At 27.8% G+C, this 19,442-nt stretch overlaps 1 protein-coding gene across 2 annotated transcripts in view; it reads right to left on the bottom strand.

Annotated features, from left to right (window-relative positions):
- Nucleotides 1–19,442, bottom strand: part of LOC127283164 (guanylate cyclase 2D) — a 68,720-nt gene that overhangs the window by 32,203 nt on the left and 17,075 nt on the right. For both annotated transcript variants that reach the window (XM_051307855.1, XM_051307856.1), the window contains exons 3-4: nt 14,938–15,384; nt 14,269–14,533 (exon numbers count right to left, since the gene is read on the bottom strand). In XM_051307855.1, coding sequence (XP_051163812.1) covers nt 14,269–14,497 — 229 coding nt within the window. In that variant the 5' untranslated portion in view covers nt 14,498–14,533; nt 14,938–15,384. The remainder of the gene's footprint in view (nt 1–14,268; nt 14,534–14,937; nt 15,385–19,442) is intronic.

Consider the following 19,442-nt stretch of genomic DNA (forward strand, 5'->3'; position numbering starts at 1 on the left):
GGTTGGATGACTTTTTGGTGGTAACAGGGGTCTTCCTCTACTCGGATTTGGCTGTCGATTTTTTTCTACACTTTTAGGTGTATTTTGTGCAAGAAATTGCAATAAAATAGTCAGCCTAAGAAAAATTGAATTTTTTTGGGACCTTTTTCATTTTTTTGGATTTATGGGTTGGATGACTTTTTGGTGGTAATAAGTGTCTTCCTCTACTCGGATTTGGCTGTCGATTTTTTTCTACACTTTTAGGTGTATTTTGTGCAAGAAATTGCAATAAAATAGTCCGCCTAAGAAAAATTGAATTTTTTTGGGAACTTTTTTATTTTTTTGGATTTATGGGTTGGATGACTTTTTGGTGGTAATAGGTGTGTTCCTCTACTTGTATTTGTCTGTCAATTTTTTTCTACACTTTTAGGTGTATTTTGTGCAAGAAATTGCAATAAAATAGTCCGCCTAAGAAAAATTGAATTTTTTTGGGAACTTTTTTATTTTTTTGGATTTATGGGTTGGATGACTTTTTGGTGGTAATAGGTGTGTTCCTCTACTCGGATTTGGCTGTCGATTTTTTTCTACACTTTTAGGTGTATTTTGTGCAAGAAATTGCAATAAAATAGTCCGCCTAAGAAAAATTGAATTTTTTTGGGAACTTTTTTATTTTTTTGGATTTATGGGTTGGATGACTTTTTGGTGATAACAGGGGTCTTCCTCTACTCGGATTTGGCTGTCGATTTTTTTCTACACTTTTAGGTGTATTTTGTGCAAGAAATTGCAATAAAATAGTCAGCCTAAGAAAAATTGAATTTTTTTGGGACCTTTTTCATTTTTTTGGATTTATGGGTTGGATGACTTTTTGGTGGTAATAAGTGTCTTCCTCTACTCGGATTTGGCTGTCGATTTTTTTCTACACTTTTAGGTGTATTTTGTGCAAGAAATTGCAATAAAATAGTCCGCCTAAGAAAAATTGAATTTTTTTGGGAACTTTTTTATTTTTTTGGATTTATGGGTTGGATGACTTTTTGGTGGTAACAGGGGTCTTCCTCTACTCGGATTTGGCTGTCGATTTTTTTCTACACTTTTAGGTGTATTTTGTGCAAGAAATTGCAATAAAATAGTCCGCCTAAGAAAAATTGAATTTTTTTGGGAACTTTTTTATTTTTTTGGATTTATGGGTTGGATGACTTTTTGGTGGTAATAGGTGTGTTCCTCTACTCGGATTTGGCTGTCGATTTTTTTCTACACTTTTAGGTGTATTTTGTGCAAGAAATTGCAATAAAATAGTCCGCCTAAGAAAAATTGAATTTTTTTGGGAACTTTTTTATTTTTTTGGATTTATGGGTTGGATGACTTTTTGGTGATAACAGGGATCTTCCTCTACTCGGATTTGGCTGTCAATTTTTTTCTACACTTTTAGGTGTATTTTGTGCAAGAAATTGCAATAAAATAGTCAGCCTAAGAAAAATTGAATTTTTTTGGGACCTTTTTCATTTTTTTGGATTTATGGGTTGGATGACTTTTTGGTGGTAATAAGTGTCTTCCTCTACTCGGATTTGGCTGTCGATTTTTTTCTACACTTTTAGGTGTATTTTGTGCAAGAAATTGCAATAAAATAGTCCGCCTAAGAAAAATTGAATTTTTTTGGGAACTTTTTTATTTTTTTGGATTTATGGGTTGGATGACTTTTTGGTGGTAACAGGGGTCTTCCTCTACTCGGATTTGGCTGTCGATTTTTTTCTACACTTTTAGGTGTATTTTGTGCAAGAAATTGCAATAAAATAGTCCGCCTAAGAAAAATTGAATTTTTTTGGGAACTTTTTTATTTTTTTGGATTTATGGGTTGGATGACTTTTTGGTGGTAACAGGGGTCTTCCTCTACTCGGATTTGGCTGTCGATTTTTTTCTACACTTTTAGGTGTATTTTGTGCAAGAAATTGCAATAAAATAGTCCGCCTAAGAAAAATTGAATTTTTTTGGGAACTTTTTCATTTTTTTGGATTTATGGGTTGGATGACTTTTTGGTGGTAATAGGTGTGTTCCTCTACTTGTATTTGTCTGTCAATTTTTTTCTACACTTTTAGGTGTATTTTGTGCAAGAAATTGCAATAAAATAGTCCGCCTAAGAAAAATTGAATTTTTTTGGGAACTTTTTCATTTTTTTGGATTTATGGGTTGGATGACTTTTTGGTGGTAATAGGTGTGTTCCTCTACTCGGATTTGGCTGTCGATTTTTTTCTACACTTTTAGGTGTATTTTGTGCAAGAAATTGCAATAAAATAGTCCGCCTAAGAAAAATTGAATTTTTTTGGGAACTTTTTCATTTTTTTGGATTTATGGGTTGGATGACTTTTTGGTGGTAACAGGGGTCTTCCTCTACTCGGATTTGGCTGTCGATTTTTTTCTACACTTTTAGCTGTATTTTGTGCAAGAAATTGCAATAAAATAGTCCGCCTAAGAAAAATTGAATTTTTTTGGGAACTTTTTTATTTTTTTGGATTTATGGGTTGGATGACTTTTTGGTGGTAACAGGGGTCTTCCTCTACTCGGATTTGGCTGTCGATTTTTTTCTACACTTTTAGGTGTATTTTGTGGAAGAAATTGCAATAAAATAGTCCGCCTAAGAAAAATTGAATTTTTTTGGGAACTTTTTCATTTTTTTGGATTTATGGGTTGGATGACTTTTTGGTGGTAATAGGTGTGTTCCTCTACTTGTATTTGTCTGTCAATTTTTTTCTACACTTTTAGGTGTATTTTGTGCAAGAAATTGCAATAAAATAGTCCGCCTAAGAAAAATTGAATTTTTTTGGGAACTTTTTTATTTTTTTGGATTTATGGGTTGGATGACTTTTTGGTGGTAATAGGTGTGTTCCTCTACTCGGATTTGGCTGTCGATTTTTTTCTACACTTTTAGGTGTATTTTGTGCAAGAAATTGCAATAAAATAGTCCGCCTAAGAAAAATTGAATTTTTTTGGGAACTTTTTTATTTTTTTGGATTTATGGGTTGGATGACTTTTTGGTGGTAACAGGGGTCTTCCTCTACTCGGATTTGGCTGTCGATTTTTTTCTACACTTTTAGGTGTATTTTGTGCAAGAAATTGCAATAAAATAGTCCGCCTAAGAAAAATTGAATTTTTTTGGGAACTTTTTTATTTTTTTGGATTTATGGGTTGGATGACTTTTTGGTGGTAACAGGGGTCTTCCTCTACTCGGATTTGGCTGTCGATTTTTTTCTACACTTTTAGGTGTATTTTGTGCAAGAAATTGCAATAAAATAGTCCGCCTAAGAAAAATTGAATTTTTTTGGGAACTTTTTTATTTTTTTGGATTTATGGGTTGGATGACTTTTTGGTGGTAATAGGTGTGTTCCTCTACTTGTATTTGATTGTCAATTTTTTTCTACACTTTTAGGTGTATTTTGTGCAAGAAATTGCAATAAAATAGTCCGCCTAAGAAAAATTGAATTTTTTTGGGAACTTTTTTATTTTTTTGGATTTATGGGTTGGATGACTTTTTGGTGGTAATAGGTGTGTTCCTCTACTCGGATTTGGCTGTCGATTTTTTTCTACACTTTTAGGTGTATTTTGTGCAAGAAATTGCAATAAAATAGTCCGCCTAAGAAAAATTGAATTTTTTTGGGAACTTTTTTATTTTTTTGGATTTATGGGTTGGATGACTTTTTGGTGGTAACAGGGGTCTTCCTCTACTCGGATTTGGCTGTCGATTTTTTTCTACACTTTTAGGTGTATTTTGTGCAAGAAATTGCAATAAAATAGTCCGCCTAAGAAAAATTGAATTTTTTTGGGAACTTTTTTATTTTTTTGGATTTATGGGTTGGATGACTTTTTGGTGGTAACAGGGGTCTTCCTCTACTCGGATTTGGCTGTCGATTTTTTTCTACACTTTTAGGTGTATTTTGTGCAAGAAATTGCAATAAAATAGTCCGCCTAAGAAAAATTGAATTTTTTTGGGAACTTTTTTATTTTTTTGGATTTATGGGTTGGATGACTTTTTGGTGGTAATAGGTGTGTTCCTCTACTCGGATTTGGCTGTCGATTTTTTTCTACACTTTTAGGTGTATTTTGTGCAAGAAATTGCAATAAAATAGTCCGCCTAAGAAAAATTGAATTTTTTTGGGAACTTTTTTATTTTTTTGGATTTATGGGTTGGATGACTTTTTGGTGGTAACAGGGGTCTTCCTCTACTCGGATTTGGCTGTCGATTTTTTTCTACACTTTTAGGTGTATTTTGTGCAAGAAATTGCAATAAAATAGTCAGCCTAAGAAAAATTGAATTTTTTTGGGACCTTTTTCATTTTTTTGGATTTATGGGTTGGATGACTTTTTGGTGGTAATAAGTGTCTTCCTCTACTCGGATTTGGCTGTCGATTTTTTTCTACACTTTTAGGTGTATTTTGTGCAAGAAATTGCAATAAAATAGTCCGCCTAAGAAAAATTGAATTTTTTTGGGAACTTTTTCATTTTTTTGGATTTATGGGTTGGATGACTTTTTGGTGGTAATAGGTGTGTTCCTCTACTCGGATTTGGCTGTCGATTTTTTTCTACACTTTTAGCTGTATTTTGTGCAAGAAATTGCAATAAAATAGTCCGCCTAAGAAAAATTGAATTTTTTTGGGAACTTTTTTATTTTTTTGGATTTATGGGTTGGATGACTTTTTGGTGGTAACAGGGGTCTTCCTCTACTCGGATTTGGCTGTCGATTTTTTTCTACACTTTTAGGTGTATTTTGTGCAAGAAATTGCAATAAAATAGTCCGCCTAAGAAAAATTGAATTTTTTTGGGAACTTTTTTATTTTTTTGGATTTATGGGTTGGATGACTTTTTGGTGGTAACAGGGGTCTTCCTCTACTCGGATTTGGCTGTCGATTTTTTTCTACACTTTTAGGTGTATTTTGTGCAAGAAATTGCAATAAAATAGTCCGCCTAAGAAAAATTGAATTTTTTTGGGAACTTTTTTATTTTTTTGGATTTATGGGTTGGATGACTTTTTGGTGGTAACAGGGGTCTTCCTCTACTCGGATTTGGCTGTCCATTTTTTTCTACACTTTTAGGTGTATTTTGTGCAAGAAATTGCAATAAAATAGTCCGCCTAAGAAAAATTGAATTTTTTTGGGAACTTTTTTATTTTTTTGGATTTATGGGTTGGATGACTTTTTGGTGGTAATAGGTGTGTTCCTCTACTTGTATTTGTCTGTCAATTTTTTTCTACACTTTTAGGTGTATTTTGTGCAAGAAATTGCAATAAAATAGTCCGCCTAAGAAAAATTGAATTTTTTTGGGAACTTTTTCATTTTTTTGGATTTATGGGTTGGATGACTTTTTGGTGGTAATAGGTGTGTTCCTCTACTCGGATTTGGCTGTCGATTTTTTTCTACACTTTTAGGTGTATTTTGTGCAAGAAATTGCAATAAAATAGTCCGCCTAAGAAAAATTGAATTTTTTTGGGAACTTTTTCATTTTTTTGGATTTATGGGTTGGATGACTTTTTGGTGGTAATAGGTGTGTTCCTCTACTCGGATTTGGCTGTCGATTTTTTTCTACACTTTTAGGTGTATTTTGTGCAAGAAATTGCAATAAAATAGTCCGCCTAAGAAAAATTGAATTTTTTTGGGAACTTTTTTATTTTTTTGGATTTATGGGTTGGATGACTTTTTGGTGGTAACAGGGGTCTTCCTCTACTCGGATTTGGCTGTCGATTTTTTTCTACACTTTTAGCTGTATTTTGTGCAAGAAATTGCAATAAAATAGTCCGCCTAAGAAAAATTGAATTTTTTTGGGAACTTTTTTATTTTTTTGGATTTATGGGTTGGATGACTTTTTGGTGGTAATAGGTGTGTTCCTCTACTCGGATTTGGCTGTCGATTTTTTTCTACACTTTTAGGTGTATTTTGTGCAAGAAATTGCAATAAAATAGTCCGCCTAAGAAAAATTGAATTTTTTTGGGAACTTTTTTATTTTTTTGGATTTATGGGTTGGATGACTTTTTGGTGGTAACAGGGGTCTTCCTCTACTCGGATTTGGCTGTCGATTTTTTTCTACACTTTTAGGTGTATTTTGTGCAAGAAATTGCAATAAAATAGTCAGCCTAAGAAAAATTGAATTTTTTTGGGACCTTTTTCATTTTTTTGGATTTATGGGTTGGATGACTTTTTGGTGGTAATAAGTGTCTTCCTCTACTCGGATTTGGCTGTCGATTTTTTTCTACACTTTTAGCTGTATTTTGTGCAAGAAATTGCAATAAAATAGTCCGCCTAAGAAAAATTGAATTTTTTTGGGAACTTTTTTATTTTTTTGGATTTATGGGTTGGATGACTTTTTGGTGGTAACAGGGGTCTTCCTCTACTCGGATTTGGCTGTCGATTTTTTTCTACACTTTTAGGTGTATTTTGTGCAAGAAATTGCAATAAAATAGTCCGCCTAAGAAAAATTGAATTTTTTTGGGAACTTTTTTATTTTTTTGGATTTATGGGTTGGATGACTTTTTGGTGGTAACAGGGGTCTTCCTCTACTCGGATTTGGCTGTCCATTTTTTTCTACACTTTTAGGTGTATTTTGTGCAAGAAATTGCAATAAAATAGTCCGCCTAAGAAAAATTGAATTTTTTTGGGAACTTTTTTATTTTTTTGGATTTATGGGTTGGATGACTTTTTGGTGGTAATAGGTGTGTTCCTCTACTTGTATTTGTCTGTCAATTTTTTTCTACACTTTTAGGTGTATTTTGTGCAAGAAATTGCAATAAAATAGTCCGCCTAAGAAAAATTGAATTTTTTTGGGAACTTTTTCATTTTTTTGGATTTATGGGTTGGATGACTTTTTGGTGGTAATAGGTGTGTTCCTCTACTCGGATTTGGCTGTCGATTTTTTTCTACACTTTTAGGTGTATTTTGTGCAAGAAATTGCAATAAAATAGTCCGCCTAAGAAAAATTGAATTTTTTTGGGAACTTTTTTATTTTTTTGGATTTATGGGTTGGATGACTTTTTGGTGGTAACAGGGGTCTTCCTCTACTCGGATTTGGCTGTCGATTTTTTTCTACACTTTTAGCTGTATTTTGTGCAAGAAATTGCAATAAAATAGTCCGCCTAAGAAAAATTGAATTTTTTTGGGAACTTTTTTATTTTTTTGGATTTATGGGTTGGATGACTTTTTGGTGGTAATAGGTGTGTTCCTCTACTCGGATTTGGCTGTCGATTTTTTTCTACACTTTTAGGTGTATTTTGTGCAAGAAATTGCAATAAAATAGTCCGCCTAAGAAAAATTGAATTTTTTTGGGAACTTTTTCATTTTTTTGGATTTATGGGTTGGATGACTTTTTGGTGGTAATAGGTGTGTTCCTCTACTTGTATTTGTCTGTCAATTTTTTTCTACACTTTTAGGTGTATTTTGTGCAAGAAATTGCAATAAAATAGTCCGCCTAAGAAAAATTGAATTTTTTTGGGAACTTTTTTATTTTTTTGGATTTATGGGTTGGATGACTTTTTGGTGGTAATAGGTGTGTTCCTCTACTCGGATTTGGCTGTCGATTTTTTTCTACACTTTTAGGTGTATTTTGTGCAAGAAATTGCAATAAAATAGTCCGCCTAAGAAAAATTGAATTTTTTTGGGAACTTTTTTATTTTTTTGGATTTATGGGTTGGATGACTTTTTGGTGGTAATAGGTGTTTTCCTCTACTCGTATTTGGCCGTCAATTTTTTTCTACACTTTTAGGTGTATTTTGTGCAAGAATTTGCAATAAAATTGCGTGTGTTGTGAAATTGCAATTTTTTTGAAAAATGTCAATTAGAAGATTATACTTTGGGTGTTTTTCTAATGAATTTGGTGTTGAACCTAATTTTTATTGTTAAGTTTAATGTTTTTTTGTAATTTTTTGTTGTGTTTATGCATTATCTTGGTTTGTAAATTTTTTATGATTGTGATCGATGTGAACTTCTCCGACCTAACCCTATATGGATTTATCACTATATTCGAAAGAGGGAACTAGTGAGAACTTTTACATTTTTTCCAGTTTAAATATCTAAATATACTATAAGTCCTTAAAATTTCTAATTTTAATAAAGTTCGAAATAGGGCTATTGTCGGGGCTTGCCCAGTTTTCCTAGTTTAAAAAAATTGTCAGTAAAATAAGTTTTTAAAATTAATATTTAGAAAATAGAAAAGAAAATTTTTTTTGGCCTTTAAAAATATTTTGTCTCTTTCTATCGAAACAAAAAAAATTTATTTAATCAATTATCACCTAATTTATCATAATATTGATTTTCGTTTAAAATATATGATTATCTATATCTTTTTTTTATTATACCAAAAAGAGAAGTATTCGGAAAGAATTTATGTTTGACGTGAGATTTCTTGATAAGAGATAATCCTGATTTTGTGTACTGTTCAGTGAAAACGAATGACTATGGTCAAGCAAAAAGGGAGTCTAATAGAGAATTCCCTTATCTATACTAAATCGCTGCTTTATACGAATTCTTGTAAAAGGATTTGAGTTTACCCATTTGAAATTTCAGGAATCAGATATCACAGTTATATATATATATATATATATATATATATATATATTGCATTTTCTTTAGAGAAGACAAAGCAATAGAATAATTATAAGTATTTGAATCAAATAAGATTTTTTTTTTCAATTTTAAAAATAAAAAAAAATAATATTCTTTCCACAAGTAATTTTTCTAAAATAATTAAAAATAAAATATTCTAAATAAAATAACTTGTTGAATATATAATATGTGAAGGTATAAATATATTAAGCTATTCTTAAATGTAACGTGTATATAAAAATATATATAATACAGCTATTTATATTTTTGAACGTCTCTCTTTTTCAAACTTTTTATTATCCTATATTTTTCTTTTCTTTTTTGCGGAAAAATATCAACTATATATAGGATTATTCTCGAAAAGCAATCACGTTCATCCCTCAAGTTTGATAAAACTTGAAATGAACGAAGAAAAATTCAGAAGAACCAGATATAGAATCAGAAAGTTTGAGATCAATTTAATTTGATTGATTTTTATGATAAATTTTTTTGACATCATTTTCAACTAAAATCTGTCATAAAATTTTCAAAAATCATAAAAGAAGTTTATTTTTTAAATTTAATTTTTTTAGTTGTTTTTTTGGTATCAGTAGTAAAAGATAGTTTTAGTCAGACATACCAGAAATCATACCCTCTTATGATTATTATACGCATAATTTAATGGCAAAAAAAAAAATGTTTATAAGACATATATGAAAAGCTTATAAAGTTATTAGCTAATATATCCAACTCTAGAACTTTTGAAGTGAAATGATGTCGAGTTTAATTAGACGATCGACAAACTGAATGTCAATCCCAGAGGAGAAAACTTGATTGAAGGAGTACAGAAATTTCGTAACATTTTCCTCGTATTAGACAAGTGGAAAACTCAGTTGCCAATTATAAATTTCCGGAAGCATTCAGAGACTGATGAGAGATATATATCATTTTTTTCATGAACAAATCGTATATATATATATATAAACTTTTCATAAAAATGAGAGGTTAATTTTCACAATTTCTAGTGAAGCGTGAATTTTATTTTATACTTTGAAAAAAGTGGAACGTACATTGTATAATAAGTTTTTCATTGAGCACAATCATTTATTGACAAATATTTTATTATACTTTGTATCGCAAATTGAAATTTTTATTTTTCATTCTTTTAACTTTTCATTTGAAAATTTTTTCTTTTTTATTTCTTTACTTTTTCAATATTTTTTATTGTTAACTTTTATTTTTTTTAAAATAGTTTTTCAATTTTTTTATTTCTCTTTTTTAATCTCTATTTTTTTTATTTTCAAATTTATTTCTTCTTTTTATGTGTCTCTATTTTATGTTGTTTTTCTTTGAATTTTTTCCTCCATTCAGTGTGACAAATGCAAAAATAATTGTCAAAAAAAAAAAAAAAAAAAGAAAAAAAGAAAAAATATGACACAAGAAACTATGCGCAGCTTGATAAAACAAAAGGATGATGATTAAACTATATATGAAATTCTCTCGAGAGAATAGTTGATGAAATGCTCACAGATAAAATGTACAATTGTATTTTAGTCGAGAAAATCATGAAATTAGAACTTTATACATAGGTGTAGTGTATGGGGGATTAAAACTTTTTTTAATATTTCTAAAATGAGAAATTAAATTTTTCCTTTTTTTAAAAAAAATAGTTTTCTCTAATATTAAAAAAACATCATAAAATTAGCATGTAAATAAAAGTAAAAAACAATGTTATCGCGTCACGTGATAAAAAAATATAGTTACACTGGGAACAGTTGTCAAAAATTGTTTTCCAATATAATTATTTCTAAATTAATACAGTAAATATATATAAAGAATAAAAATGTTGTGGAAATTTAGAAAAAAGAAGTAGAACATATTTTGCACGGATTCAATTTCGCCGTATGTTCGAATTTATATATATATATATAGAAACATCGAGGAAGCTTCTGATAAGTGAATCAGAAAAATTCAGAAGACCACCCGCGAACCAGCTGTAAGGAATTGCCCCGTAATAAAAAAAGAATATATACATATGAAAAAAAGTGGAAAAAAGTTGGAATTCGAAAACTCAACGTTCTATATTCGCAGTTTCAAAGAAAATGGTGAAGTTTTGAACAGAATTTTAGTTATACTCTCTTTACTATCTTTTGAAATATAAGTTAAATTTGAAAATTCGTCTAAAAATGTGGATAAAAAGGAATTTGTTAAAAAAATTATTTAAAGAAATTTTTTTACTGTTTCAATTTACATAAATCAGATTTTGAACACTAAAATGTAATTTCCATTCCTTTATACTATAACAACTCAAAAAGACATGATTATTAGGATTATATGAGTGAAAATTTCAAGAATGCATATATAGAATCTGCTTTGAAATATTTTAACGAATTCTCAGCGCACACACACACATATTCACAAAATCCAAATTATTCTCTAGAATGTATATATCCAACTCTCAGAAATGAAAATCATGAGTTATCTCCAGACTATTATTTCTCTCGCTTTTCAGCTTTTTCAACTAACAATGATAATATATAACATAGGAAAAAAATAAAATAAAAATTTAACCTGTATAAACCAAAAAAGTTTTCTAAAAGAATGAAATATTTTTTTTCAAAAGAAAAAAAAATAATAATTTTAAAAAATGTTCAAAATTTTTTTATTAGCTTCTAACAGTCCGAACAAAAAATGTAAATGGCAGAATTAAGAAATTGACAGAGTATAAGAACTCGATAAGAATAAAAATTCCCAAAAATAGAAATATACATTTTATATATAAAAATATATACATATATATTTATATATTGTGCATCTTGAGAATAAATTTGTTGATCAAATAAATAGATCATTTAAAAGAAAAATACATTGGATCCAGGCCAATATGTTAGGAGGCGAGAGAGAGAGAGAGAGAAAGAGAGACAAAGAATACCTGATTGCATGTATCAACTTAGATCTCGTACATGAATTATTTATTTCCCCTTTTCTATTGAATACAGTTTAAATTCTCTTCTATACGAAATCGAGCAAAAAAAAAAAAAAGAGGATACGTACATGGTTAATAATATTGATTTTTTTTTCACCCGGGGGAAATAATAAAACATTTTCAAATATTTCGATTTCCTTAAATAGAAATATATAAAATGATTTTTATTTTCTTATTTTTTTATTTATAGAAAATAAACATCATTTGTTAAGATATACAAAACTCAGGAAAAGCTCAACGGAAATAAATATATTTGAATATCATATGCAACTATCAAATCCCCTGCTGCTTTTTTTTGCAACTAGGTCAGTTTTTTCAAGATTTTATTTAAGATAATAATATATATAGGCGATTTCCGATTATATTTTTTTACCAATATCAAACAGTTGTATAAAAATAAAGAAAATGAAAAATATACGCGATAAAGCAGTTTATGATTGATAAAACTGGCTTTATTAAAAGAAGTATTATATCAATTAGTGAAGGAAACTCAGAAAAGTGGTATTTGATTTTTAAGCTTTAAAATAGTAATGTTTTCTTTTATTTTTACTCAACTTGACTTTCATGAAATTCTAATTTTATAAACTTTTAAAATATAAGTTGTCAATTAATACCAAATAATTGAATTAAATAAACTGTATTTGAACAAATAATTTCTTTATTTGAAACAAATACTAATAATTATTTGATACATCTATGGGAAATTTTGCCTAACATTCTTACAAAATTTTATCAGACAGAAAGGAATGTAATACCTTAAGTGAATCACGTTAGGCATTAAATTTACGTCTGACTCATCATGCAGAAAAGTGATAACGCGGATCATCAAACATGAACTATTGTTTCAATTAATCAGTTTAATTAAATCAACTATTTCCTATAAAAACTAGAATTAAAATTTCCATTACTATTGAAAAAAAACACAAATAAACATATTTGAAATCTGATTGCAATGTGAACATGAATTTTGATATCCGTCAAAAACGACAAGAAAATGTTTATGTAATAAACAGGAGAAAAAACTGAAATTTTATTCTAAAAAAATATTTTTAATTTAAATAATATCAGCTATGATGTTTATTTTAATTATTTAATTAGTAAAAGAAAACTAAAATCCTTTCTTATAGTGAAATTTTTTTTTTTTAATTAGAAAGTTGCATGATGCAAAATGCTGAAAAGGCAAACCGCAAATTTTAGCTTTCCACACAAATCTTGACTTCAGTCGGAAAATTGTTCAAGCTGAATTTATTGCAGTTAATTAAAGAAAATATAGGTTTTTATTACAAAACTTCAGCGTTTTATTTTATATAATCAAAAATTTTACTTCACTATATCAAAACTTTTAATTTCACTAAACTTTTACTCAAAACTTTCTTCCTAATGCAAAAGAAAAATGAATGTTTCAAAGAATTTAATAAAAAATAAACAGAAATTGTTGAGAATAATTAATTATGTCAAAAACATAAAACATTTCCAAAACATATACAGTTTGGGGGAAAAAAAAACCAATAGTTAAAAAAATAACATTGTAATTATTTCACAAAAAAAAACTTTTTGTAAAAAATTCAGTTTACCAAGAAAAAAAAACGTAAATGCTCATTTTACTTTATAAATTTTCTCTTCTATGTTAAAACTGCCGGATCTTTCAAGAAATCAGTTTTCTTTTTCTCCAATTTACATTTTAAAAAGATTGGTCTTTACAAAGAAGAAATTGAGAAAGGAAACGAAAGCACTGGTAGATAAGTAGCAAAGTTTTGTTTATAAATGCAAAAAAAAGGTAAAAATTTGTCGAACTACATAAAAACTCGAGAAGGTTTATTTATGCTGACATATTAAAATAAGATTTTTTAGAAATTTATTAATAAGAAGAATTTTCGAAAAAAAAACTATTTCCCTCGTTGTTAGTGTATGTTTTTTTATTGAAATTCTAGAATTATACGCGTTAAAATTTTATATCTATAAAATATCTGACATTTTGACCTTATTAAAATCCACTCAAGCCATATATGTATTATATATATTATACGTAAAATAGCTATGTACATGTAAATAAATTAAAACTCGAGAGATTTAATTGAAAATTTTCAGTATAAAGTATAAGGGCTGTTTGAAAACTATTTCATAACATTTAGTCCCCAAGCGATGGAATTATAAAGTTTTCAAAATTCACATTGCAATGCATAAACATTTGAATGAAAAAAGAAACTAATATAAAATACTAACAAAAATTTACTAATAAAAGAGATTTTTAAAAGTTTAAAAAATTACAAATTCAAAGCTTCCTTTGAATAAAAATAAAACACTTATTTGTGATTCAATTAATAAATAATTTGGGAGTGGTCCGATATTACTCAGGTATTTCCCCTATATTGACAAATATAATATAATATTATATTAATATTTGTCGATAGTAATAATAATAATAATAACGTTCAAAAGCCGAAAGGTATATGAACTATGAATAATAATAATGTTTGTAAACTTATAATGTTGACTTATATAAATAATTTGAGAAATCTGCTTACAGATTACCTTGGTTTTTGCACGCCAAAGTTATGTGGTATACAAAACAATAAAACATATAAATTTAAATCAATTACAGCTGGCGACCAATTACGAGTCCCAATCCACTAAAAACCCGTAACTCCTTTTTTGGAGCCCTTTATCCACCCTCGAAAATTGTACTTTTTTTTGATCACAGCATTGATTTTTAAATATAGAAAAAATATTATAAAATTTAAATCTACTCACGTGATTTTGAAATCATGGCAATTGATGAATTTGGACTTCGTGTTGTTAAAAAATCTTGTACGACGGAAGTGTTGAAATCGTGACTGCAAATTTCTGGTAAGAAGACTAATATCTCTGCACTTGTTTCCAAATCAATGGACGAATTAGCAATTGGAAGAAGAAACCATCCGAGAAAGGTAACAATAAGCAGGAACCACCACCAGCACTGGCGTAACCAGCACCGGGCCATGGGCCCTGATAAACCAATTTACACCCAAAGCACACCCTGAAACAGAAATAGAAAAAAAAATTAATTAAAAAGTTAAAAGATTTTTTTTTATTATTAAATTTCCATCTGAATCGAGCTGTGAGACCTAGACAAACGCACGGACGGTGGAGAAAGAACGTATTTCCCTCTCCATTGGAATGCGCGTTGCCTATCACGAAACGAATGCGCAGGCGCCGAGTTTCCCCCTCCAGCTCGTTGATCACTGTATAAATATCGGTCGTTCAGATACAGAGCTGCCAGTTCCTAAGAGAATTGCGTATCCGAAACTATTAAAAAGTAACGGAGCGTGAAGTTTTTCCATAATAGCTTTTTACCCAATACGAAGTAAACATTATAAAAATAAATATTCCAACAAGGTTTTTTGATTAATTTAAAAATAGTTAATCAATTTTATAACTCACCGTTAACTGGTTCTTCGATAAATTCTCCGATGTCTTCCGCTTCATCTACAAATCCTCATCAGCCTTCTTTTCCTCATATTGGTGACTTTCGTTCTCTCCATTCGAGGTTTACTCCACCACCGTCTAAACCTCGATATTGTCATACGCCCTGTAGTATTTCTTTCTTCTTTTTTTTTCGTTAGAAAATTCACGATTTATTTAATAACAGTCGATAAACATCTCTCCTTGGTGTAATTCTCAAGTACTATGAAATTGTTATGAGTCGTTATTAAACTATTTGATTTAATAAACATTAACTCGGTATAACTTTATAGCTCTCGTATAATTTCAAGTTTAATGCAAAAGCCCCAACTCTGGTTGTATTATCGCAGGCTTAGCTTTCACTGTGCAAAGTAAAGCTACTTCTCCTGAATAAAGAGTCGATGGAAATGTGCGCTGTTTAGTTTCCTGTAACAATCCAATTTAATACCTTTTGTTATGTAAACGATATACTTTACATAGTAACCAGTTTCATTAACATGTTGCATTTATTACTTTTTAGTTAGTATTCAATAAATTAATTACACATTATTATAGTAATTAATTATATATGTAATTATAATAATATAATATTTTTATAACTATAAATATGAAATTTAATTTTCCAATTATATAACTAATCTAACTTTATTAATTAAAAGTTCGATTGAAATTACTTTATCCAAAATTGAATTTGATAACTTTTTTTCCATTTGGATTAAATACTTAAAGATTTTTATAAAAATAAAAGTAATTATTACTGCAGCAAGTGATTAATGAAATGAAATCAGAAAAAAATGTCAAGCCAATTATTGGGAGAATGTTTTTGTTAAGTTGGAGTTCAATATTAAAGAAATTAGAAGATAAATGGAAAGCTAAGCAGAGAGTTCATAAATCAAAAGATTGATCGATTAGCAAAAGGGAAGTTAAATGGAGGAATGGGGATGGTCAAAGATAAAGGATAAGTGTTTAGAGTTGAGTAGTTTCTGGTAACAATGTCTCTCACTCACTCTCTCTCTCTATATATATGTATATACGATAAGAGGTCAATTCGAATTCGGTTCATGGAAACTACCATTAATTACTATAATTGTCCGTAATAAGTCACTGAACAGCCCTGAGCATCCACTCGACGAAAATGAAATTATGAGCGTGATGTCAGAATGCACCTCATATATAGTAGAAAATTCTGTTTTACTATACATATATGTGATTCTAAACGAAATTACACTTTTAACTTAATTTTCCAACCTCACAAATAACAATATTATAAAACTAATTATCTCTATACATTTCATTTTTTTACTCTATTTTTAACGTAAATATAAATATTTATTTGTAAATAATTTTATTTTTAATATATGTGATGCTCCACGAGAAAAGGGACCTTAGAGACAAAAATTTTAGGTTGTTTACGATATTTGGATTGAAAATGAAAAACTGAACATAACCTAAAATTTGTTGCCCCTAAGGTCCCTTTTCTGGAGCGTCTCATTAGTATTTTATTACTATTAATATTATATTATTATTAATTTTTTATTTAATATTAATATTGGAATTTTAGAAATAAAACAACCATTTTACGGAAATAATTTCGGAAAAATTCGATTTCGAGATGATATTAATTATGTTTATCATAATTTATTACTTAATGTTGTATTATAACAGTATATACTGTAGATGGCAGTTTGATTAAAATGGATCTTTATATATATATACAGCATAGTTTATAATTGATGAAAGATTTCATCATGTTTCTTGAGAACAGGGGAAAAGCTCACGACAGAACAATTTATCGCACAGAAATTTTGTTAAAAGTGACAACCTCTACAAATAATGATAGAGTGAAATGATATGGGGGAATAATATATATATTTATATCATAAATTTTCGCATAAGTCAAATAATTTGAATATATACGGGGACACAAGGAATTTAAGATCGTTGATCATAGAAGGAAAATTTCAAATTCCACTTATCTATTTTACTTCTATCTTTTTGCATAATTAAACAAAATGATATATGATTTGTTAAATGGTATAAATGTTAAAGCACAAGGGATATTTTTTAAATAAAATTTTTTTTTACTATTTCAGATTTAAAGAGAATATATAAACATGGAATTACAAAGTATAAAGATAATTTGTAATTGATTTAAGAATATTAATTAATTAAGTTAACTTTACTCTATTTATGAATTCGTGTATACTTTATTTTAATTGCATAGAAAAGAATAACGAGGATAAAATAAAGAGGTAATTGAGAATAAAAAATGGATAAAGGTCGTGTTTTGAAAGACGCTAAAGAAAGTCAAGGGGCAATTATGTTCAGATTTTCTTATTGAAATTTCTTTCCACAGTAACATTACTTTTTTTTATTCATTTTTCATATTCTCGGACTTATCTACTTTCATAAGCAGTTTCTTTTTTTTATTTTTTATTAATCTCTTAATTATCATTATTTCTATACTTCATTTTTCAGATATTTTTTTAATATCTTTATTATTCAATAAAAAATATTTACTTTATTTATTAAATTATTATTATAAATAATTCCTAATAATTAATTTATAAATTTTTAATACGCGATATTTATTATTTTTCATACATGAAAAGATAATATTATTATTTATTTTAAAATTGTATATGGCCTATATCAATTAATTTCAATTTATTTACGTTAAATCTAAAAGAGAGAATATTTTTATTTATTTTCAATAAACGCAAAAGAACGAGATTATTTATTAAATTAATTTTAATTTTCTCTTTGATATGCCAAAATAAATTGAAATAAATTGATTCTGCGTGTACGTCATCGTTCGCAAATTGCTCCCATGAAATATTAATTTTAACATTTAATACATCGTCAAATTTGAACCGTTATACATATATTTGCGTAAAAAAAATTATTAACTAAATGAAAAATTTTTTTTATAACTAGATTGAACAAAAATAACTTGTATTAATTTTCAATGAAAAATAAATAATATATATTTTTTTTCCCTTATATTTACTTTCATTAAAATTTAGTTTATTTTTTAAATATTAAATCGAAATTAGATAAGAATAATTTAGTGCGACTAAAGAATAAAAAGGAAAAATTACAGAGAAAACCCTCTTAAATATTAAATCCACTTAATGTAATTTATTTCTATTTGTAATTCATTTATTTATTTTTTTTTTTAAATCAAAATTTCTTATTTGCCCAAAATTACTAACAGAAAGACATACAAATCGTTAAAACAAAAATTTGTTCGGCGCCGAAAGAATTATTTTTTGCAAAAAAAAACTAAAAGAAAAAAAATATATTCTGCAAACTCAGTGAAACGAACTTTCATATTGTCTTTATTGCATATTGTATGAATGCAAACACACACAGAACATTTCTTTTTCATGTGATATACATATGTGTGTGGAAACTAAAAAGAGCAAGAAAACGGTGAATTTTTATCAAGTAAAAGAGAAAACAAATATAGAGAGACTTTTCTTTTGGTGATTTTAGCGCAAAGTAGAAAATTCGTGAGCCTAATAGCTTTTCCCGGGGAAATAATTTAATCAATTTGAAGAGAGAAAAAGTAGAAAAATTCAAGTTAGTGATAATTGAGAAAAATACAGAAAAAAAACGATGATATTCTAAATTTAAGAATAAATTTTTTTTATTTATTTATTATTATAATAATAATAAATAAATATAATTATTTTATATTTTCAAAAATAGATGACAAGGATATATTCTTAATTTTAGAATAAATTGTTTTTGGGTGTAGATTAACCTCTTTTCGCTTCCTGCTATTTTCTTTTCTCAAAATGACTTTCAAGATAAAACTGCAAGTCAAGAAAAATCGAAAGGAGAAAATTGGTATTTTATCAATGTTACTTGAAACGTAATTGAGATTATCTATCATTCAACTATCACTATTTGTTTGAACGCCTTATATATATAAAACATTTTGAAACGATTTCCCCAAAAATTTATTTAAAGACAAGAAATAAAACTGTTCGTACATATTTTTTAATAAAAAAATTTAACCTCAACATAAATTTTCTATTATTATTATTATTATTATTATTATTATTATTATTATTATTATTATTTTTATTTTTATTATCATAATTTCTTGTCTGAAAAGTCAATAAATAAAATCAAATTAACCAATTTTTTACTAGTCATTTAATTTTAATTATTATTTTTTTCTCATATATTTTTAAAGAAATGTTTACTTTCAATATTTGAATTTTAAAAGTTCGTTAAATTGCATATACAAAATTAATTAAACAATTAACTTTTGTTTTTGTTTAATAATGATCTCTGGTAGTAAATGTGTATTGAAATTTAAAAAAATAAATAAAAAGGTCAAACCTTAATTGATAATATAAAATATAAATGAAAAATTTTAATTTGGGAATTTTTTATTAAAATTGCAATCAAAATAATAAGAGAAAAATTGTGAAAACGAAAAAAACAATTTTTTGGATAAAATGAAAATA

This window comes from Leptopilina boulardi, unplaced genomic scaffold (genome assembly GCF_019393585.1).
Source record: "Leptopilina boulardi isolate dan_hultmark-lab unplaced genomic scaffold, ZJU_Lbou_2.1 LbouV2_31, whole genome shotgun sequence".
Taxonomy (NCBI): domain Eukaryota; kingdom Metazoa; phylum Arthropoda; class Insecta; order Hymenoptera; family Figitidae; genus Leptopilina; species Leptopilina boulardi.